The following is a 23,533-nucleotide window of genomic DNA, read 5'->3' as shown; positions in this document are numbered from 1 at the left end:
TCGGGGGTCAGAGGACAGCCCAGGTGACAGACCATCAGAGGGATCAGGGGTCCGAGGACAGCCCAGGTGACAGACCATCAGAGGGATCAGGGGTCAGAGGACAGCCCAGGTGACAGTCAGACCATCAGAGGGATCGGGGGTCAGAGGACAGCCCAGGTGACAGTCAGACCATCAGAGGGATCGGGGGTCAGAGGACAGCCCAGGTGACAGTCAGACCATCAGAGGGATCGGGGGTCAGAGGACAGCCCAGGTGACAGTCGGACCATCAGAGGGATCGGGGGTCAGAGGACAGCCCAGGTGACAGTCGGACCATCAGAGGGATCGGGGGTCAGAGGACAGCCCAGGTGACAGTCGGACCATCAGAGGGATCGGGGGTCAGAGGACAGCCCAGGTGACAGTCGGACCATCAGAGGGATCGGGGGTCAGAGGACAGCCCAGGTGACAGTCGGACCATCAGAGGAATCGGGGGTCAGAGGACAGCCCAGGTGACAGTCGGACTATCAGAGGGATCGGGGGTCAGAGGACAGCCCAGAGGACAGACCATCAGAGGGATCGGGGGTCAGAGAATAGCCCGGGTGACACTCAATCAGGCCGACCGAAGGAGGCCAATCCCAAATGTCACAGATGGCGATTCCATTAGCAGAACCTCTGGAAATGACAAAGTTACAGAAACAGAACAGACAGCAGTTGCCAGGGTTACACACAGGGGTGGGCAGCACAAGGACCCTGTGGGGCAGACGCAGTGGCAGCACGGCTGGGACGTCCTGTGGCCGTCAGGGGTGACCACAGGGAGCAGGCTGGGAGGCACATGTTATTTCTAACAATTGCCTAGGAATCTCTAAACAGTGCCTTTAACCCCAACTAGTCTTACAGATACAAGGAGCAAACGGAGGAAAAGAACTGAGAGACACCTGGTACGAAGGAAGACTGGCCACGGGGAGTGGCCACAGGAGGGGAGCCCTATCACCTCTCTGGGGTCCTCGCGGGTGGTCTTCGCAGAGCCCAGGGTCGTCAGGGCTCCCCCCCAACCCCGCGTGTCATTGCATCCCACGGGACATCTTGCCACAGGGGCCAGGAGGCAGAGTCTGAGAGACTGCCGAGCCCAGCCAAGGCCTGGCGCGAAGAGGGAGGGTTGCACATGCAGAAGGCAGTGTGGCCTGGGCCCAGAGGCCAGCGAGCCCTGAGCCTGAGGGCGCAGCGCAGAGGGGTGACGGACGGGAGGGGATGTCCCAGGACATGATGACAGGACGGGAATGACGGACAGCAGCTCTGCCTGCTGGGTCACAACTGAGCAACGGGAAAACATTTCCAAACCAGTGGCCACCTTCTGAACAGGACAGTGTGGGCTTCCCCAAGGGCATGCTGGGAGAAGCCGTCCTGCCCAGGCGCCCAGCTCCAGGAAGAAGGCGTGTTTCCATACCTCCCACTGTGAGCACTCGCAGTCGCTCCTGGAAACCGGCAAGGCCTGAGGCAGGGGCGTGGGGAGCGCGGAGGAAAAAGACAGGTGAGAGTTAGTCAGAAGGCCCCCCCAAGCAGGCAGCACGGGAAGCACAGACAGGGCACAGACACAGACAGAGGAGGACAGGGTGGGAAAAGGGTGGGGCTACTGTGGTCAGCAGCTGGCCTGAGCTGAGGGGAAGGCCACTGGGCGGAGTCTGAGACCCCGTCCCCCTCCCACCGCGGTGGCCACCGCGTGGCTCCGGGAAGGAATCACCCGATCTGGACACTTGGGGAGAAGTGAAGGGAACGATGAGATTCTCACTCCTTAGACCTGGGGCTTCAGGCGGGAGACGAGACCTGAGCCCTCAAGATTCCGGCAGCTTCCAGAGTGGAAGGCGTCACCCCATCCCCACGGCAATCAGCCACGTGCTCGGCGGCGCCCGTCCACCTGGGGCAGCTCTCCGGTCTCGTGAACATCACCGAGCACCTGGATGCGTGGGCCTGGGGCGGGTCAGGAGGCCGGGTAACAGGATTCACAGGCTGGCGGCTCAGTGGTCAGAGTGTGGCCACCCCCCTTGGCCACTCCCTGCCCTGGGAAAGCCAGACACTCTCGGAGCTGACGGCAAGAACTCTGAGGGGATGCGGAGCCTCCGCTCTGGGCGGGACCACAGCACCCACCAAAGAGCTCGGAGCCAGCGGCTGAGCGAACACAGGGTCCTGCAGAGGCAGGCGCTCCGCCGGAGGCGAGAATGAGGCCCGTTTCTCTCCCTCCGTCCTCAGGACACAGGACCTGCCACGGCCACCTGCACACGCTCCGTCCGAGGTAAGTGCTCCCATCTTCTCACGCTGGGGCAGGGGGTGCTTCTATTTTCACTTGTGCAGGAGCCCCCCCCCCTGTGGGTTAGCCATCTGCGGTCAACCGCCCCCAAAAATATTAAATGGAAAATTCCAGAAACAATTCATGTTTGTAATTGCACGCTGTTCTCAGTAGCATGATAGCATCTCAAGCCGCCCTGCTCTGTCCTGCCTGGGACGGGAACCCCTCCTCTGTCCAGCAGTGCACGCCCGCCCGTCACTCAGCAGCCTACGCGGTCACCGAGAGGCCATCCTCCCGACTCTATGCCAGCACGCGGTCACATCGCTCAGCTAGGCACCGTGCTCCTCTCTCACCGTGCCCAGTTCACAAATCATACTTGTCACAGGCGTGTGTGCAGGAGAAACCAGGATACACAGGGCTCACCACTGGGGGCTTAGCATGCAGCCTGCAAATGAGAGGGGACTTCTGCCCTTCTTAGCTTTTACAAATAAACGCCAACAACAATACGAACCAGAGAGAGGAGAAGCTCTGGCTGTCACGTACGAGGACACAGGGTCCCGGCACCGGCACCTGCACACCCGGGAGAACGACTTCTCGCCGAGGGCGGAAGGCCCTGCTGGGACGAGGGCTGGGGCTGAGGCCGGCGGGCAGGCGAGGGCGTCCAGGAGGGAGGACAGCCTGTGGGGACGTGCTCAGCCGCCCGCCTGCTCACTCACGGCAGCCAGTAGGTGTGAGGAACTGCTATCTACTGCTCTCAGATTGTGAAAGCTGATGAAAAGTCAACTGTTTAAAAATCCTCACCCGAGGATCCTTTCCATTGATTTTTAGAGAGTGTGGAAGAGAGAGGGAAAGACAGAGAAATATCGTTATGAGAGAAACACATCAATTGGTTGCCTCCTGCCTGTGCCCCGACTAGGGCCTGGGCTGGGGAGGAGCCTGCAACCTAGGCACGTGCCCTTGACGGAAATTGAACCCGGGACCCTTTGGTCCACAGACCGATGCTCTATCCACTGAGCCACACCAGCTAGGGTGAGAAATCAGCTGTTTTTAAGCCCCTTCTCCCAGCCTGCAAGGGGAGGTCTTGGGGGTGGGGTAACTCGGTTAAGCAGCTAAGATGTCATAATTTTGGATTTTTATTTAAACTGCGTTCTTAACTGTTTAACTCAAGTTCACTTCCCAAGGCCAACCCTGTGCAGAGACTGGTGCGTCCCTCTTCTCGCAGAGAGAACTGCTTCCAGTTCTGCTTTGTGTGAGGACCCAGGGCCCACCTCGGGAGGGGGTGGACGGAACGGCCTGCACCTAGAACCTGCTCCAAACACACACCCGAGAGAAGGCCCCGTGCCTAGCGACCGTCTGCTCAACGACAGAACCTGGCCCTGCCTCACGGAGAAAGGTCTAACCCTCATCACATCGGCATGAGAATGACGCCGGCCCCCACCTCCACGACACGTGCTGCGTCCACATAAGTGTCCACATAAGTGCTGCCAGCCGAGTCCTGATGTCCCCCTGGGAGCCCCAGGAGACACGGCCAACCAGCCACCTCTCCACCTGACCTCAGGGCCAGAGAACTCCTGGGCCAGCATTTCCCAGCCTTCTCCACGCTGGTCAGGAAAGGTCAAGAACCAGGCGGAGTCACGATCCACCTTAAGAAATTCTGCGCGGACAGTGCCCTGCTCGCTGCCTTCACCCACCACGTGCTTCTCCAGCGGACTGCGCTCTGCAACGTGGGCTGCGTGGTGCCTGAGCCTCGGTTTCCAGAGGACGAGGAGCCCCGCGAGGCGTGGCAGCGACCGAGGACCCGCAGCCGCTGCCCCCCCAGACCCACCTCCTGCAGTGACACTGCGTCCCGTCACCTGGGAGCCAGGCCTGGCCCCAGCCCCGAGGGACCTGGGCTCCATCACTCAGCTTCTGAACCTGCCTCCACCGGATGCCGGCAGCTCCTACCCAGACTGTGCCGACCACACCGGCTCACGGCCTCGGGAGTCTGAGCTCAGCTAATCCTGAAACAAACTGACGGAGGGGACAGGCACCCAGCAGCCAGGCCTGAGGTCGGGCGACACGGCGAAAGCGCCGCGGGGCTGTCCCACGGTGTTCCTGACCTGCATGCACCAAGCGTGCCAACTCGAGACTAACTTTCCCCCAGGCTCACGTTTATGTACTGGGTTTACGCTACTTCCTATTTTTGTAGCTAAAGAAAACACTTATCAAATTCCTCTCATTAAGCGGGGGGCGGGCTCCCCGACTGGGTGGTCCTGAGGGCGCCTGGCCAGCAGAGGCAGCGTCTCTCCTCCAATAGCTCAGACGCTGTGCGGCCCGTGCCCCCTGGTTTCCAGTCACCCTCAGTGTGAGATGCCGCCAGGGACCCTGCTCCCGAGCGGACGGAAAGCAAGGCCTACGGCCTGGAAGAGCCGGCCGCCTGTGCCGACGCTGCTGTGCCAGGAGCCGCAGGTCCCAGGCCCGGCCTCTCCGTCCCAGGCTCCTCCAGTGCCTGGCGGCTGTGGCTCCCTCCCACCTGCCCAGTGTCCAGAGGGACAGAGGAGCGCTCCAGGCCCAGGCAGCTCTGAGGAGCTGAGAACCATTGAGGAGGTGTTTTGATGACAAGAAATGGGCACCTAGCGATGCCCTGCTCTGCCTGAAGGCTCTGCCCGGGACACGTGGGCCCTCTCTTGGGAGAGCTCACCATGGAGGCGTCAGGCCTGGGAGCTGCAGGGCTACGTGCTGAGGGGAGGAGAGGGGCTTCCTGTCCTGCGGCCACACAGAGAAGGCCACTTCTGGGAGCACAAAGTTGTCACCACCAAAAAAGTAACAGGACTCCACAGGAGGGCCGCCTACCTGCCCTCCTGTCGCACGCTCAGGACGGTTTCCCTCCCCCAGAGCCAGGCCAGAGCAGGAGGGCCTGTGTGAGCCGCCACTGAGCCCTGCAGTCTGCATCTGCCTTACCTGGCTGCTGCCTGACCCCCGGCAACACTGGCCACCCCTCCTCAGGAGCGTTGGGTCCCCTAGCGGGAGCAGCAGGCAGGTGTAATTGTCAGTCTCATTAGCATGCACAGTGTTTCCGTGACACCGCCCATCTCAGAATTAGTCACACCATAATTTCTGCAGCGGGTTAGCAGCACGGAGCCGGAGAGCAGATTAACTCGAGGAAGCAACTGCAGGTGGGAGGCCAGCCACGCCCTGCGCGGCACCCGGGACGCGCGTGACGATGGCCATGCGCCCCGCGCCTCCCTGCGCACCGGGCGCCTTCCGAAGTTTCCTCAGTGTGATCACTGGCCGTTAAAGAATCGAGACCCCAGTGGCATAGCCTGTTTTGAGACTCGCCCGGCAGAGGCAGGCCCCGCGTGCTCAGGGACAGCGTGAGGCGACGGGAGGCTGCGCAGGCCTTGTCCCGCACGGCGGCCCTGCACCGGGTCTGCCAGGCGCCAGGAGAGCGTCTGAGCATCTCCTGATGGGCCTGCACAGGAGGGCCACCCTTTCCCCTGCATCTCAAACCTTTTCTGCCCCAAATTTTCCTTTCTAACTCGAGACTCAGACAATGGAGCTCATACCATCTGTCTGAGAAGCTGGGGTGAACACAACTTGCCCAGCACTAAGGCTGCATGACTGTAATGTCAAGTGATCAGAACGAAGGAAACTTTAGAGTCTTCCCTCCCGTCTGGGCGTCTGGCCTCCCGGGCCAGCACCCGGGAGCTAAGCAGCAGCGCCGGCCGCTCTCAGACCCTCACCAAGTTTGTCTGTGGATGAGATAATGTCAGCGGGCACGGAGGAGTCCAGATCGGCATCCAAAATTCCCAGGGGGTCCAGCTGTGCTACATGGTGCCCTCGTATCTATGAAAGGGCCAGTGATGGGGAGGGAGGGACACACACAAAAGGACAGGAGAAAAAAAAGAGGGAAGGGGTAAAAAAAAGTAAAATTACATTAAAATTAGCATTTACAGATCAATCCTCACCCACGTTTGAAGAAACAGTTACTGGAGCATCATCAAAATTTACACAACTAATTCCGAGAGGATCAAGTTTTGCAATGTGGTGACCCCTGACCTGGAAGTAATAACACAAGCAGTGGTTAAACAGGTCCCGGGCTGTGGGGTAAAAGTCACACGTGGTCAAACCTCCCAAGAGCTATGAACCCGACTAGTTCTAACGGCCTCGGAACAGCGGGCTGTCCCCACACGGCTGTGTACCGAGGCGCATCTATAAAGGGTAAACTCTTGGGCTAGGAGAAATGTGGGAGTCGTAAAGGCCCTGCTTCCTGGGGCCCTGCTTCCCTGGACAAATGGAGATGGGCTCTGGGGACATCACCCCGATGTGACTCCACCTCAGCTCTGACCAGAAAAAGGCCTCAGAGGAAGCAGGGATGCAGCGCTGGGCAGGCAGTGCGAGCTGGGCCCAGGCCCGTCCGTGCCTGCTGGAGGTCAAGGCACCGAGTCAGACAAAGGACGGCTACACGGGACGACCCCCTCTGATCTGACTGCCTAAAACAGGGCAGAAACTCCCCCAAGACTGTTCCCTGAAGCATGGGGCACGTCACCCACATCCTCCACGGGCACCGACGGGAGGGACGACGGGCCCCACAGGCAGCCCAGTTGCTGAGGCCGAGTGCACGCCGCCTCCCACAGGTCCCTGCAGCTTCCCCTCCTTGGAGAGAACCCCGCTTGCCACCTTCCCCGGGCACCTGTTCTGACACCGGTGGCAGAGTACGCCGATGCCCTGCCTGCGTTGCAGTGATGGGGAGGCAGCAGGAGAGTCTGGGTCCCAGGGGTTGCCCGAGACTTCTGCTCCCCAGGACGGCCCCCGGACCAGGTGTCCAGGTCTGTAGGTGCCAGGCAGCTAACCTGGGAAAGGCCTGGCACCAGGTCCCTTCCAGGGGCTGACCGTGCACTGGAGCGCCCACCTGCCTGCCCCCGCTTCCTGGGCATGCCCAGTCCCCAACCCTACAGGTGCCTCTCCTCCTCTCACATGTGGGTGCTAGCAGCCGACACGGGACGGCACAGTGCTCCTGTCAGCGGCACGTCCTGTGCCCAGCCCTGTCTCCCTGCCCACAGATCTTTCTTGCCAACCTACGGGAACAAACGAGGAGCTGTTTCCAGGGCCGCACTAAAGATGGCAGAGGATCTGCTCCAAGGGCGAGACTGTCCCCGCTCCTCTCCTCACCTTTTGCATTTCTGCGCCCCTGGACCCCAAGGCAGAGACAGGCTGTGCTGGCAGGAGTGGAGGCCAGCGGGCGCCACCTTACCTGGTAGGCCCTGATGAGAGACTGCACCGCCAAGTGGTCCTCCACCAGCTTGTCCACGTTGGTCTGGGTGCCCACCAGGGGCTGTGCTCGGGCCACGGCAGACAGGGCGCCCATGCTCAGGGGCAGCGGGCTCTGGTAGGCAGTGCCTGGGGGCGCCCCGGCATTGGTGTTTCGGAAAAAAATGTCCCATGACTGAAGAGAGAAGGAACACACGTGTCACTCCACTGGGGGCCTCGCCCTCATTTCCGGCCAAAAAAAGAACTCTTCTTGGCAGGCAGGCCACATCCTGGCCGGGCAATGTCCTCCTGCTCTGAGCAGCAGCTCCCCTGACCCCTCAGGATGCCCATCAACGGGGCAGATGCCGTCTGGCTGCCCTTCCTGCCCGTCTGTCCCTGACCTCCTGTCCTTCACACAGCCTCCAGGGCTCAGGCCTCCCTTGTGCCCTCACCGCCCCCCCATCCGCCCCCGACATACAGTGGGGCCCTTGTGTGAGGGGCAGCCCGGGGCTGGCCCTAGAGAAACCGTGTTGTCTGTACTTCAGGAGGGCCCCTCGGGGGCTCAGGGCTCAGGAATGCGCAGAGGGAGGCCTTAGTCTGAGCCCCGAGATCCTGCCAGGCACCTAGCACCGGGCGCAGGGCTCTCAGAGTGGGAGGGAGAGACATCTGCGTGCACAGGTCTGCGGTACACACCACACCATGCATGCAGTAGGAACTAACTGGGGTTCCTCTCAGTTTCCACTTCCTCTGTGCTAATCAAACTCATTTCTCTTCCTATTTTTGGCTATTTCACGTTTAAATGATTCAATCTGTAATTCACATAGATACTGTGGATTCTTAATAGTTTATTCATCTCATACAAAGATGTTGAGTCTTAAAAGAAAATATTTCAGAGATCAGAGAAACCAACACTTAATTCCATTGCAAAAAAAGCTCGTATACTAAAAACCAGGAAGGTCGGAGACATGTATCAGGTGTACTGGTTAATAATGGCAGATTTTGTAATCAAAGAAAACACAGTAATTTCAAAAGAAACATCAGAAGTGCTTTATTCAAAGTAATGTCCATCGCTAGCTACACATTTCCCCATCTTCCAGGTAATTTGTGGATACCGTCCAATAGAACTTTTCTTGTTTTGAGGCAAACCATTCAGAGGCCCAATTTTCCACTTCTTCGTATGTTTTGAAGTGATGCTCAGAAAGTGCGTGTGCCATCGATCAGAACAAGTGGTCATCTGAAGGAGCAAGGTCTGGTGAATACGGCGGGTGGGTTCATACTTCCCAGGCAAGATCTTTTAACGTGTCTTTAACTGGTTTTGAAGTGTGTGATGGTGTGCTATCATGAAGCAAAATTACTTTGTCGTGTCTTCTGGCCCAGTGGTCGGCAAACCGCGGCTCGCGAGCCACATGCGGCTCTTTGGCCCCTTGAGTGTGGCTCTTCCACAAAATACCAAGGCCTGGGCGAGTCTATTTTGAAGAAGTGGCATTAGAAGAAGTTTAAGTTTAAAAAATTTGGCTCTCAAAAGAAATTTCAATCTTTGTACTGTTGATATTTGGCTCTGTTGACTAATGAGTTTGCCGACCACTGTTCTGGCCCATTCTGGTCATTTTAAGATCAAAGCGTGGTTCAAATTGATTATTTGTTGTCGGTAGCGATCAGTATTAACAGTTTCACCTGGTTTTAGAAGCTCATAACACACACCTTCCCGATCCCACTAAATGCAGAGCACTGTCTTCTTTCTGAAGTGATTTGACCTTGCAGTCGATGTTGATGGTTGACCTGGATCAACCCACAATTTTGTGCATTTGGGATTCTCAGAATAAATCTACTTTTCATCGCCAGTCACAATTCGGTGCAAAAAAAAAAAAAGACTTTCTTCCGTGCCATTGAAGCAACGTTTTACTGGTGACTTTTCGGTTTTCCATTTGTCTTTTGTTCAGTTGATGTGGCACCCATTTTCCTTCCTTTAAAATCTTTCCCATTGCTTGTAAACGATCGAAAATTGTTTGCTGAGCAACGTTTAATCTTTCTGCAAGTTGTTTTTGAGTTTGACACGCATCTTCATCCAATAATGCTTGTAATTGTTGGTCTTCACACTTTTTCGGTTGACCTGGACGTTCTTTGTCTTTCACATCGAAATCATCACTTTGAAAGCATTTAAACCAGCATTCAGAAGTATCTTGAGATGGAGCATGTTCACCATAAGCTTCCCAAAGTATACGATCACTTTCAGCAGCACTTTTCTTCAAAATAATGAATTAAAACTTCCCGCAAATGCTTTTGTTTTGGCACAAAATTCGAGATTTTTAAGCGTAAAAATATCTAATGGTAACACCTTCAGAAAATTTGACATGAAGTTTTGAAGCTTGCTGTCAATACAATAAAATAGAATACATATCAAATTGCATATCTATCAACATAATGTGTAACTCCATCTATTGAAAAAAATCTGGTTAGCCGGTACACCTGGTAAACACTGTCTTTCTCTCCGCCAGACATGTCCAGTTTCTAAGGCTCTTCGTCAGTGAACGGATGAGACGCCCGGGAGGACCCGGAGAGAAAGGCCAGCAGGCCTGCGCTCGCCGCCAGTGAGGGGTCGGCAGGCAGCCTCCCAGTGCCGTGCAGGCCCAGGTCCACGTCCCGTCCCGACACTGCCTGCGCCGCCAACCCCACCAGAAACCCGCTGAGGCAAACAGGGCCTGGTGCTGAACCTTGTCCAGGGGAGTTTTCAGAACATCCAAGTTTATTCCTCTTGCATTCAGGAACTTATAAAATCAAACTACTGGGTGATACTGCACAACATGGGGAGTATACGGAAAACCAGAGCTTTAACTTAACAATTGTGAGTTAATACATTAATAGCGATTGTTAAATGTTTTAACAAACCTCACTATTTGAGCTCTCCCTGTGTTCCTGGTCTGGTTGACAGGCAGTGTGTCAGCTGATGGGCGAGAGCTGCAGGGTCCTCGCCTGGCACCAGCCACACGCCAGCTGTAAGCACCTGCACACGCCCTGCCTTGGCCTCTCCGCCCTTGGGCAGGACTCGGAATCCAATACCCAACCTGCCATCAGGCTGTCCCCTCCCACACTCACTGAGCCGGCTCCACTGAGGGAGAGAGGCCCTGCGCCCACCAGAGATAGAACCGACTTGCTCCTGTGAGACAGGAGAGGCCGCCTCAGTGTCCACTCCCCAGTAGGGAGAGCCCAGGCCTGGCCCCTGCCTGGTGTGTTACAAGGACACACAAAGCTGACGCACTGGACACGCCAAACATTTCCAACTTCCTGGAGCTTGGGCAGCAGGCCCAAGTGAACTCCCGGCGGCCCAGCCCTGGGGGGGGCAGGCGCCATCGGCCTCCCCTCTGGAACCTTCTGACTGGCAGAGGACAGCAGTACAGGGGCTGCAGCACTGGCCCACAGAGAGGGCACCAGGATGCACTTCCACCTCCCAGTCACTCACCCCCAGCGCACACACCAGGCCCTTCCTCGCACGTTCTAGACGGCAGGTGTGGACACCTGCACTCAGGTGTGCCCCACCCGCTCAGCCCTCAGCTCAGGAGACAACCCCAACAGCAGGCCCCCTCCCACCACGACCCGACAGGTGTTTACGTTTGGGTTCTGACTGCATGCACTTGGCAAAACCTGTGCACTGCAACTTAAAATGGGCAAATCCAGGCCAGGGCTGGGCCCGTGCCCCACAGGGCTGGGCGGTACTCCTCCGTCAGCGCGAGAGGCACACTCAGCTGCTCGGCGGCCACGCTGAGTCTAGTCCCCAGGCACCGCGGTCAAAGCCCCCCACCTGTGCCTGCCTGTTCCACAGCTCACTCAGGAAGCCGTCCCCCGCCAGGCCTTGGACAGACCTACAGCCAGATGCAGACACTCAGTTCCCTGCCCACCGGGGAGGGGGAGGGAAGGCACTGCCCCCGAAAGCCAGCTGTTCCATCCAGCAGGTCCACAGGCTGCAGCGATGTGCTCGCACCGGACGCGCCTCCCAGGCGTGTGCAAAGGTGAGCACGGTTACTGAGGTGGCGCTCCACAAGCCCCGAGGCTGCCTCTGCAGCGAGCAGAGGCCCGGGCAGGCGGCTGCGATGCGCTTCTCCCTCTCGGGAGCAGCCGGACAATGTCCTCAGAGCAGGTGCCAGGAAGGACAGTGCATGGAGGGAGCTGGCTGCGAGGAGCCCAGGAGGGAGGTCGCAGGCCCCAGGGAGGCCAGGTGGCGGCGCTGGCAGACGGAAGGAGGCTAGGCTGGGACCAGGACCAGGCGGCCAGGCAGTGGGGAGTGTCTCCAGCATCTCATCTGCACCTGGCAGGGCTGAGGGAGGGCGGGGCAGCGCATGGGCAGGAGGGAGACAGCTTGTCCTCGGAGGCGTGGCCTGCAGCCACCTCCCATGAGTGGGTTTAAGGCCTCAGCTTGTTGCCAGAATGACTTAAACTAAAACATGATAGTTTTCAAGTATAAACAAGGGTAACATTCTAGCTGAAACGAAACCAGAATTCTTTCCTTTTATGTAACTACGGCATTTAAGTGAAGTCCAGGAAGGCCATGCCATGCCTCTGCTCCCCACAAGCCTCCACAGCAGGCTCTCCCTGCAGCCACAGCATCCCTCTTCCTCGGCTCTGTCCTGCGGAAGCTAGTCTAATGCACAGGACGTGCCCAACACACCCGCTGAGCTAATTCACAGGCTCAGACTCCCTCACAGGGCACAGACTGACGGGGGTGTCAGGTGGCGTGTCAGGGGATGCCAGGGGGTGTCTGGTGCAGTGCCATGAATGGTGTCAGCTATGAACCTGGGACGCCCAGCGTTCAAGGCTCCACCCCACCTCAGAGAGGTGTTGACCTCGGCAGGTGTGGACGCTAACCAGGGACGTAGGCTGAGTGGTTCAGTGAGGCAAACGGACTTTGTCTCAGCACCAAGCTCCTGGCTGTGAGCGACACCAGAGCTGGTTCCCCGAGGCTTCAGGGCTGGAGAATGCCAACCGCGCCACTTGGTGTCCCTCATGTGTCTCAAAGGCCCCACGGTGTGAACACGTCGGCCAGCACGAGTGCGCGACCTATCAGGACGCCACACGCACGACGGAGCCACCACAGGCCAGCCTAGTCCCTGCTCTCTCCCTGCAGACTGGGCAAAGCCAGGGAAGTCGCCTGGGCTCGCTGTGCCTCGCTCTTCACCTCGGACAGTAAGAGCACGGACACACAGGACAGCCTCTAGCTGCACAGCTCCCTGAGGGACAAGGTGATTAGATCGTAACCCTGGGTGACGAATGCTTATTTCAGCCGCCAAAGTCTAGGACTCTGGGTTCTGGACTGCCTGAGCCATTTCTTCCTGTCCAAGACACGCCCGCTGTCTCTACCTTAGACGGGAACCCGCTCACCGCCCATAAACACACCCCAATCACCTTATGGACACCCTGGAATGGATCGAACCCCGGGTTCAAAGGCCATGGCACAGTGATAAACTAATGGCTGATCCATTTCAGCCTCGAGCATGACACAGGCAACCATGGTAAGTTCTGGTACTGATAGAGCTTTTTAATTTTGTTAATCCTCACCCAAGGATATTTTCTCATTGATTTTTAGAGCGAGTGGAAAGAAGAGGGAGAGAGAAACAGATGTGAGAGAGACACATTGGATTGGCTGCCTCCTGCATGTGCCCCAACCAAGGCCAGGGATCAAGCCACAAGCCAAGTATGTGCACTTGACTGGAATTGCACCCGGGACCCTTCAGTCCGTGGGCCAGCGCTCTAAACACTGAGCCAAACCGGCCAGGGCACTAACAGAGCTTTCTAACTGCTACTGACAAGAAGCGCAGGGCAACAAGCCACCGCGGAGAACAGATGCATGGCCATCTTGAAACAAGGGTTTGGCCAGTTCAGCCCAACGGACAGGCAGGGACTCCTCAGCAAGGACCGTCACCAGGACTCGCTGGCAGACAGAAGCCTGTCTCCCCAGCCACCCTGCACAGGGGCTCTCCTGGGTCAGAACATGTGGCAAACTCGGCATGGTGTCCCAGCACCGGGTCCCCGTGCACACGGTCCGTTCACAGCACTGCCGCGCGGCAAGAGGCTGCTCTGGGCGGCCTCTAAACCCTCCTCATGCGTCCTCTCTGTGCCAACTGCTGGGCCTGCACCCTTCCTGAAAACATGGGTGACTGCCCTGTCTGTACAGGACGCCCACATGCGGGAGTGATGGTCGACGGCCCACCCCCGCAGAACCTGCCTCAGAGCTAAGCGACCCCAAGGACAGCGCGCAGGACAGTGCTGGCCTTCAGACCCACCCACCGCAGGGCCTGGCTCAAGCGACCCCCAGCTGAGGATGTCAGGGCTGCACCAGAGCCTGCTCAGAGCACCCCCCACTACGCCGGGAGGCACTGGGGTTGGGGTCTGCCTGACTTGCTACCATGAAAGCAGTTAAAATGAAGGGTTCTGCTGGAGTACTCCTCAGTTACGGAAACCAAGTGGATTTGTGCTCGATTAGAGCAATACCGTTTTTAAACCACAGGTAGCTCACGAGAGAACATCTCCAAACAGTTTCACTCTCTCCTCTCCAGGTGTGCAAGCAAAGCATCCACCAACTCCAAGGTCAGCAAAGAAAAGCTGCCTCAGCTCTGCCCTATCGGACCTGCTGAGAGTGCAAGACACACCCTGGTGTCTGCCCGAGACCAAAGGTGGAGCCCATCACTCTCAGAGGAAGGACTATGGTGGCCGCCCAGCAACCACACGCCCCCCCCCCCCCCCACCCCTTCGTCACGGGCGAGCCTCATGTGCATTCAACGCTCATCTAAGAGGCCTGGCTGGCTCCACAAGGGGTCATATTCGGGAAAAGGAAGGCAAGGGGCAGGCCTGAGCACGAGGTGACAGCCTGGCTAATTTACTCCAGAGACAAGCTTACAGCAACTGTCCTCAGAGACCTCTGGCTTCCAACCCCAGCAGGGCGTCTTCTCAGCACTTCCTTCCAGGCCTACCTGCCCAGCCTGGGGAAGGCCCGGAGCGCCTCCCGGGAACCAGGCCCCACCGGCTCCGGTGGCCCTGGAAACAGGAAGGCCCGCTAAATGCCGTGAGGTTCAGACAAAGAGGAGGCACTTCTGGTGAGACAGGGCTGGTGGCTCCCGTAGTCACACGAATATATCCAGTCGTGAATGTCACTGACATCAAGCTTATTCTAGGGGCTCAAGATTCACAAGGAAGGAAAAGAGCAATCAAGAGTGATGACGTCACGCCCGGGCCAGTTGCTCAATGGTTAGAGCGTTGGCCCATGGACGGAAAGGTTTCGGGTTTAATTCTGGTCAAGGGATGTCTCTCGCTTGCAGGCTTGAACCCCAGCACCTGTTGGGGCACGTACAGGAGGTAACCAATGCTGTGTCTCTCTCACATCAACGTTTCTTTTTCTCTCTGTTTCTCCCCCTCCCTTCCACTCTCTCTAAAAATCAATGGAAAGCCCTAGCCGGTATGGCTTAGTGGATAGAGCGTCGGCCTGCGAACTGGAGGGTGCCGGATTCGATTCCGGCCAAGGGCACATGCCTGGGTTGCAGGCTCGATCCCGAGTGGGGGGCGTGCAGGAGGCAGCCAATCAATGATTCTCTCTCATCACTGATGTTTCTCTCTCTCTCCCCCCCTCCCTTCCTCTCTTAAATCGATAAAAATATATTTTTAGCCTTAACCGGTGTGGGTAAGTGGATAGAGCGTCGGCCTGCGGACTGAAAGGTCCCAGGTTTGATTCCGGTCAAGGGCATGTACCTTGGTTGTGGGCACATCCCCAGTAAGAGGTGTGCAGGAGGCAGCTGATCGATGTTTCTCTCATTGATGTTTCTAACTCTCTATCCCTCTCCCTTCCTCTCTGAAATCAATAAAAATGTATTTTTAAAAAATCAATGGAAAAATATCCTCGGGTGAGGATTGACAGCAACAACAACAAAGAGTGATGACACCAACCTGCACGGAACACACCCCACACCTGCCACCAGGCCTGGGCGCCTGAGCAGCTTGGGAACCCGCCCTCCAGCTCCTGCATTGGCCACTGCCTGACCCGAAAACCATGAAATGGTCATTAAAACCCACAAACTTCCCCTGGTCCAATGCTAAGGAATTCTGCTCTGCCCGGCCGGCGTGGCTCAGTGGTTGGGCGTCGACCTATGAACAAGGCAATCACAGTTGGCTTCTGGTCAGGGCAGATGCCCGAGTTGTGGGCTCAATCCCCGGTGTGGGGTGTGCAAGAGGTGGCGATGGATGATTCTCATCATTGATGTTTCTAACTCTCCCTCCCCCTTTCTCTCTGAGATCAATTACACATATATATATAAAACAAAGGGAAGGAAAAAAAGGAATTCTGCCACTAAGTGTGCCCCGTACCAAGCAAATCGTGAGAAGCACTGAGGAGGACATGCCTCACAGGTGGCACGGGGGTCCGAAGGAAGCCTTCCCAGATTTACTACTTCCCAGGACAGGAGGAAACCATGAGCATAATGATCTGAATGGGAAAGGCACAGAAATCACACGAGATGATTCAAGGTGGTCTCAGGACCCGGGGCGAGGAGCGTCCTGCGGTCATCCTTCCGCCGGGTCCTCTTCTGCGCTGGCTTCTCTTCCGCAGCGTCCCTGCCGAGGTTCCGGAAGTGGTGCAGGTGCATCCTTGCGGAGGTCCTTGCGGGTGACTGCGGTCTATTCCAGAGAGCGAGGCACAACGGTGAGGGGGTCCCCCTCCAGAGAAGGTGGTTCCTGTTGGGCCTGGGTGGCCACAGAGCGCTTGGGCCGCTGGGGCTCCTGGCCGCTGCCTGCCTTCCTGCCCGAGGGCTCCTCAGGACACTTACCTGGGTGGCCAGCCACCGTCGGCCGCGACTCCAAACACACAAGGACCCGCTCCTGCGAGCCTTACCTTGTGAACGCTCTTGGGGTTCTCCAGCCAGGCGTAGTACATCTCCTCCACGTAGTTGGAGCTGGTCCCGCTCAGGAAGGGCTCCGCAGCCACGGGGGCCGTGTAGCACCGGATCTGCCCCAACGTCCGAGCGGCTGCTGGTCTGTTCTGGGAAAATGTCTTAACAGTCTGTGAGGCCGTCAAGGGCCGCAACTTAGTGGCACAAGTCCTTAAGTGAAACATCCTTGTTCTGGAGTTTCTCACCACTGCCTGCACAAAAAACCAGAGAGAGCATCTTAGCAGATAAAGCTTCTGGGGGGGGTGGGGGGTACTCGCAGGCTCTGGCTGGAGGAGAGACAGTTCAAATGCCCGGGTGGCAGGCACCTGCTCCAGTTCAGAGAGCACAACAGACGTGAGGGACCCACCCCAGCCTCGAGGGCCAGGCTCCACAGCTCCAGGGCCAGGCCTTCCCTCACAAGCTGACGTGTAAATTCAGGGATACAAACTATCACATAACGTAAACATGTAACGTCTCTAAGTGTAACATCTTTAAGTGTGTACACTGCATAAAACATTCTAGAAAAGACAACAAGGATTGACTGATTGCTGGTTAGATTTGGATGAACTGCAAAACGAGAAACATATTTTCTCCTTTTCCCAGAAACTACGGAGTACCTACTGGACTCACTCTATTCTGGAGACTATAGAGAAATTAGGAGAAATATTTCTCAAATAATTTATATTTGAGCAGAAGAAAAAGTATTTAAAAACATCACAGAGAAAGCACTGGGTGCTTGAGAGGCCCAGACAACGCCAATCCCCAGAGGACTCGCTCTGTCCAGGCCCATCCCACACGAGGAGTCGGGAGGAGGGGAGGCAGAGAGTGGAAAAGTGTGAAGGACGCAGGGGCTGAGCAGGAACCTCTGATGCGGGACAGAAACCGGGGCCCGGTGGTTCGGGAGGAAAGCACTTACACAAATGCCTACCGCCCATGCCCCTGGTCAGCACCCTGACGTGTCAGGGCTGTTTGCAAACCCCACACTCCCCGTCGTTTTACAGATCAGCTTTCTGAGTTCAGCTCAAATCCCCCGCAAGGTCCCTGGGTCATTAAGAGCAGAGCCAGGCTCCAAGCTCTGACTGTCAAGTCCCCGTCCCGCCCGACCCTTCCAGGAGAACACGAGGAACCTGGGCTTGCGGGAGGGAGAGGGTAGGTAAGTGCATTTGCTTCTGATCTGAATGGACCTTGCCCTTGAAGGTCACAATACTACTACATCTAATTTATAACTCTATCAAAAGCAGCCACTTTATAAAAGCTGACTGCCCACCAGACCATGAGCAAGTGTAGACTGTTCCCAGAGGGCCCTGAACCACTTCCAAAAACCCAGCATGTCTCTCTGGGGACCCTGTCAGGAAGGGACCAGGCGACTTCCAGTCAGCAAACGGGGCAGACAAAGGGCCACTGAGGACCCGGAGGGCAACAGCAGACATACCACGGCTGCTCTCAATGCTGGGCTTTCTCGTGTTTTGTTTTTTAACTCAGGTCCAGAGGAAAACGTCCGTGTGCTCCCTCCAACGCCATCCTTATCTAGGCAGCTGGACCACAGCGGAGTGGGTTTTTCTCCCGAACTCAGTGGCATCCCCTCCGCCATCACCCAGCTGCTGCAATGACCCCGCGGGCAGATGCGTTCTTCCCAACACGGTCCTTCCGTGACCGGAAGGTAAGCCACGTTTCCAGCTCTCCACAGTCCCGAGTCTGACCGGAGCTCCATGCGGCCAGCACAGCACCCAGGAGAGCAGACTGCCTTTCAGATGACTGGGGGCCGGGACAGCCGTGCTCCCCACAACCTGAGGAACCCATGAGCAGACACGCAGCTTACATTCCAGGTTCGGTCGATCAGCCCCTGTCCCTCCAATCTCAGAGTCAGCGTCAAGAATAGCTCATCATTTGGGGACACTCACACACTCACACAGGCTAGTGAAAGCCCTGGGCTGCCCCAGAGTCTAAGCCGATTCTGGCCGAGGAACGTTTCTACTTGACAAGGTGCCAAGAGGATTCCATGGGGAAAACGCACGTCTTTTCAGCAGAGGATGCTGGACAACTGAATATTCACATGCAAGAAGGAAGCGACACCACCCACAAAATTAACTAAAAATGGAGCTAAGACCCGAATGTAAGAGCTGAAACTGTAAGACTCTTAGAAATTTTATAACTTCCTAGTTAAAATGGAGTAATTCTTCTTTTTTCTTTATTTTTATTTTTTAATTTCTTTATTGATTAAGGTATCACATATTTGTAGATGTGAAACCTTTGTCTCCAAGCACCATAAAAATGATTTTTTAAATTGATCCCCAAGGGTGTGAGGTACTATTATAGGTAATGGGGGTAATCCAAATCTGGGAAGAATTTTAATGACATTGTAGAATAATATCATGTAAGGATATTCTTTGCAAAATGGAGTAATTCTTTATGGCTTTCAATGGTATCTTAGGAAACCAAAAATACAGCAGAACAAACAAAAAACATAAATTGGACTTCATCCAAATAAAAACTTTAGTGCTTCAAAGGATACCATCAAGAAAGAGAAGACACAGAATAAGTGAAAATATCTGTAAATCATATAACTAAGGAACTGTATACAGAACATATAAAGAACTCCTATAACTCAATAAAAAAATAAACCAATCAAAATAGACAAAGGATACGAACATTTTTCCCAAAAAAAGATACACAAATGGCCAATGAGCACAATAAAAGATTCTCAATGTCATTAGGAAAAGGCAAATCAAAACAAGATACCATGCATGTCACACAGACTAGATACAATTAAAAACAAAATGGCAGTGTTGGGAGGACACAGACAAATTGGGAGCTCAGACACCGCTGGTAGGAATGCAAACTGGTGCAGCCACTGAGGAAAAGTCTGGCAGTTCCTCAAAAAGTTAAACACAGAATTACCATAAGACTCAGCAACTCCACTCTGAGGAACACGACCTAGAGAAGTTAAAACACATGTCCAGCCCTAGCTGTTTGGATCAGTGGACAGAGCTTCGGCCTGCCCACTGAAGGGCTCTGGGCTCGATTCCCATCAAGGGCACATGCCCCAGTTGCAGGCATGACCCCCTGTAGGGGGTGTGCTGGAAGCAGCAGATCAATGATTCTCTCTCATCACTGAAGTTTCTCTCTTCTTCTCTGAAATAAAAATATATTTTAAAAAACCACACATGTCCACACAGAAACTTGTACACGAATATTTATAGCAGCATTATTCATTCTAGCCAAAAAGTGGAAAACCCAAACGCTCAGCAACTGATGAATGGGTACAGGATGGGGGGCAGCCACACATGGACTAGCACTAGACAACACAGATGAACATTGAAAATGCCATGTGAAGTGCAGGAAGTCATTCACAAAAACAACATGCATGGTTTCATTTATGCGAAATGTTCAGAACAGGCAAATCTATACCAAGTCCACTGATGACTGGCGGCTAGGGCTGGGGCAGGGATGAGATGGGACTACTGATGGGTGAGGGCGTTTTCTTTAGGGGACATGAAAATGCTCCAGAACTAGATCATGGTGATGGGTGCTCAACCCTCTCAGACAGCGGTCGTCAACCTTTCGGACCTCACGGGCCACCAGTGGTGTGCGGGCCACCGGTTGGCGACCGCTGTTCTAAGACCTGGAACTGCACAATTTAAATGGGTGAACTGTATGGCACGTAAGTTATACCTCAACAAGGTTGTTTATGTCCAGGAAAACTATAAGTGAACCTATCAATGCCAATAAAGTACACAAAATGACCCTATTTATAACCCACTATTTTATGACACAAGTATAAACCTATACATTTGACAACAATAAGGTTTAAAAAGTAAAAACCAAAGCAAAATTTGTTAAGGGCTTGAAGCCCTGCCCACAGGAAAGGATCTGCTGGAATAAGGCAACCTTATCTGTGTCTGTACTTCCCCAGTCCAGGCAGCACAACCCTAGGTCACCCCCCCCCCCCCCCCACATGGGGACATAGGCTGACTCCTGATGCCTATCAGCGTCACGCGGGCCAGGCAGAGGGGCAATTAAAGAGGCAGCGTCAGCAGAACAGCTGTGTCCAGCGTCTCAGGAAGGGAGTCTTGGAGGGGAAAGGGCACACATCATTAGGTGACTGTCACCCGGTGTTACCTGACAACCATTCTAAAAGCACAACTCATTTTGAAAATACTTTTTCTTTCCTTTTCAGTTTCAGGCTCCTGAAGGTTCTTGTAATGGGGCAAGACGCCGCTGTCGCCCCACACCTGCCACGATTTGTCTCAGCGATGCGGAGAACGTGTGCACGAAGAGCACAGTATTGATTCTCCCTGACGCTCATTGAGCTGAAAATCTCAAACGCAATGTCTTTCCCCTGTAGCTTCATCAAACACAAACTAGAGACAGGGAAGTAGTTTAAACTGTGGAGGCATTTTGCCATTACTGGACCGAAACGAGGACTGAGTGGGGGAAGGGCAAACAGGTGACTCTAACTTCACGAACCTTAACCGCCTCTGTAATGATGATGCAAACATGAAAGCTCCCTCTAAAGTGGTTTCTGTGATTAAAAAATTAAAACTTATCAAGGAAAAAGACCAACCAAAGATATCTCTTAAAAAGCTGAAGTTCCCAAGGAAAACCTAAATGCAAGTTAATTTGGAGTGGGTAGCTGGCCAGACCTCTGGGAGGGACTTCCGCGCCCACAGTTAGAACCCCAAACAACTTTCAGTCTGGGGGCCTCCGGGCTGATTGCCCTGGCCCAGACTGCACCCTCGATGGGAGGGGTCCTGACGGCAGTGCTCCAGGGTGCAGGCCAACAGGCACGTTCAAAGGTGTCGATTGGAGTACAAATTATTAAATCTTTATGGAAAGCAAGGCCATTTACCAATGGTTATTAAAATGTGTAAAAGCATAAACAGGACTTCCGTTCCCACTAAATGCAGCTAAAGACAAGAAATGCAACAGTGAAAACAAAAAGACTGGAAGATAGAGAGGAGCAGACTGGGAAGGGGCTTTGGGGCCAAAGAAAGAACAGCATTGAGTTCTTGCTGTGCTCTGCTCCATACATCCCAGACTAGATGCTGGAGAAGCCGTCCCCAGGAATGCCAGCCAATGTAGACAAAACACACACAAGAGCTGGCTTCCTCTGGGCAGAAGACAAGAAACAGGGCAGCCTAACAGGACGGCCATTTTTAGACAGTGATGGCCTTACTGCAGTCAACCCCACAGAAAACTCTGTGGTCCAGCCCCATCTCACCTGGTAAGTCAGCGGAGATCAGGGGCTTCCATGCCCAACAATGCCAGTGAGGCCAGGAGAGAGAAGCCTGGATTTCATCCCGCCCAGCAGAAACAGGGCCACACCCTCCCTCCCAGACAGAGCGAAACCATAAAGGCCCAACAGGGGAACGTACACCCACACAGCAGATACCAATACCAAGGAGGCTGGGAGGGGAGCCTGGATTACATCCCTGCCCAACGTAACCAGGCATCACCATCCCCCGCACCTCCCACCCCATCAATGTCAGAGGAAGCCTGTTCTACTCAAGAGATTTAAATAAGATCCAGTCTCATAACATAACACCCAAATGTCCAGGCTGCATCAATGATCACTTACCCCACCAAGAACAAAGATCTCCGTTGAAACAAACAAACGAATCTAAAGATACCAACACCAAGATGACATAGATGTCAGAGCATCTGGCAGGTTTTAAAGGAGAAAGCCTTAAAATGCTTCCATGAGCAACTATAAACTTATGCTTGAAACAAAAGAAAACTAGAAAGCCTCAGCAAAGAAAGAGAAGATATAAAGAACTGAATGAAACGTCAGAACTGAAAATACAACCACCCACATAGAAACCTTGATGGGTTCAACTGCAGAATGGAGGAGAAAGAAGAAAATCAGTGAATATGGAGTTAGAATAAAGGAAACCACACAATCTGAACAACAGAGAAAATAGACTGAAGGAAATGAACAGGGCCTCAGGGACAGGTGGGACTACAACAAAAGACCCAATGATGACATGAATAGATCAGCTGGATCCCAGGAGGTGCTGCAGAAGTATTCAGAGATGTGCCGAAACCGGTTTGGCTCAATGGATAGAGCGTCGGTCTGCGGACTGAAGGGTCCCAGGTTCGATTCCGGTCAAGGGCATGTACATTGGCTGCGGGCACATCCCTGGTAGGGGGTGTGCAGGAGGCAGCTGGTCGATGATTCTCTCTCATCGATGTTTCTAGCTCTCTATCCCTCTCCCTTCCTCTCTGTAAAAAAATCAATAAAATATATTTAAAAAAAAAGAATTATTCAGAGATGTAACAGGGGAAACTTTCAAAATTTGGCAAAAGGCATAAACCTTCTAAGAAGCTGAGTAAACCCCAAACAGAATAAACCTCAAGAAGTCCACTCCAAGACAAGATAAACTTCTGTAAACTACAGACAAACAACTCGAACAGCATATTTATCAGAAATCATGGAGGCCCAGAGAAAGTGGCACAACACATTTCAAGTGCGGAAGGAGAATTAAGTGTCAACTCAGAATCCTATATCCAGCAAAAATTACCTTCAGAAATCAAAGGGGAATCAAATCATTCTCAGCTGAAGAAAACCGAAGAGAAATTGCTGCCAGCTGACCTATCCTCAATGAATGGCTAAAGGAATTTCTCTAAGCAGAAAGGAAATGATAAAAGCAGGAACCTTGCCAATTCCATGAAGGAAGAAGAGAAAAAACAAAGATTGAGTCAATATAATTTCCTTCTCGACGCTTCTAAACTATGTGTAATGGCTAACGCAAAAATTACACGTCTGATGTGGTTCTAGGTGTACGTAGAGAAAATCGTTAAGACAGTTTTCAATGAGGTAGGGTTTCTACACTTCACCCAACCTGACAAAATCACGACACCGGTGGACTGGAAAGTTGTGTATGCATGTAATGGAATACCCAGACAACCACTAAAGAGCTACACAAAGAGATCTATGCAAAAACACTACATATCAATAAAGGTGACATTTCAAAACCATGTTCAAGTAACTGACAAGCAGTCAGGTCAAAGAAGGCACCAGAAAATAGCCCTGGCACTCAAGTTGGAGCCTGGTCCGTACACCGAAAGGCCCCAGGTTCCTCTCTCTCTCTCTCTCTCTCTCTCTCATCAACAGAAACATATCCTCAGGTGAAGACTTGTTAAA

General features: G+C 54.3%; 1 protein-coding gene across 4 annotated transcripts in view; it reads right to left on the bottom strand.

The window, feature by feature from the left end:
* Nucleotides 1-23,533, bottom strand: part of OGDH (oxoglutarate dehydrogenase) — a 41,205-nt gene that overhangs the window by 16,493 nt on the left and 1,179 nt on the right. For 2 of the 4 annotated variants that reach the window (XM_008160594.3, XM_054726513.1), the window contains exons 2-5: nucleotides 16,353-16,601; nucleotides 7,491-7,682; nucleotides 6,205-6,295; nucleotides 1,421-1,465 (exon numbers count right to left, since the gene is read on the bottom strand). In XM_008160594.3, the coding sequence (XP_008158816.1) occupies nucleotides 1,421-1,465; nucleotides 6,205-6,295; nucleotides 7,491-7,682; nucleotides 16,353-16,574 (550 nt within the window). In that variant the 5' untranslated portion in view covers nucleotides 16,575-16,601. Of the gene's footprint in view, nucleotides 1-1,420; nucleotides 1,466-5,979; nucleotides 6,083-6,204; nucleotides 6,296-7,490; nucleotides 7,683-16,352; nucleotides 16,602-23,533 lie in introns of all 4 variants that reach the window. The other 2 variants (XM_008160595.3, XM_028137755.2) reach the window with 2 other exon arrangements.

The sequence above is a fragment of the Eptesicus fuscus genome, chromosome 14 (genome assembly GCF_027574615.1).
Source record: "Eptesicus fuscus isolate TK198812 chromosome 14, DD_ASM_mEF_20220401, whole genome shotgun sequence".
In the NCBI taxonomy this organism is placed as follows: Eukaryota; Metazoa; Chordata; class Mammalia; order Chiroptera; family Vespertilionidae; genus Eptesicus; species Eptesicus fuscus.
This window is presented reverse-complemented; position numbering and strand designations above follow the sequence as displayed.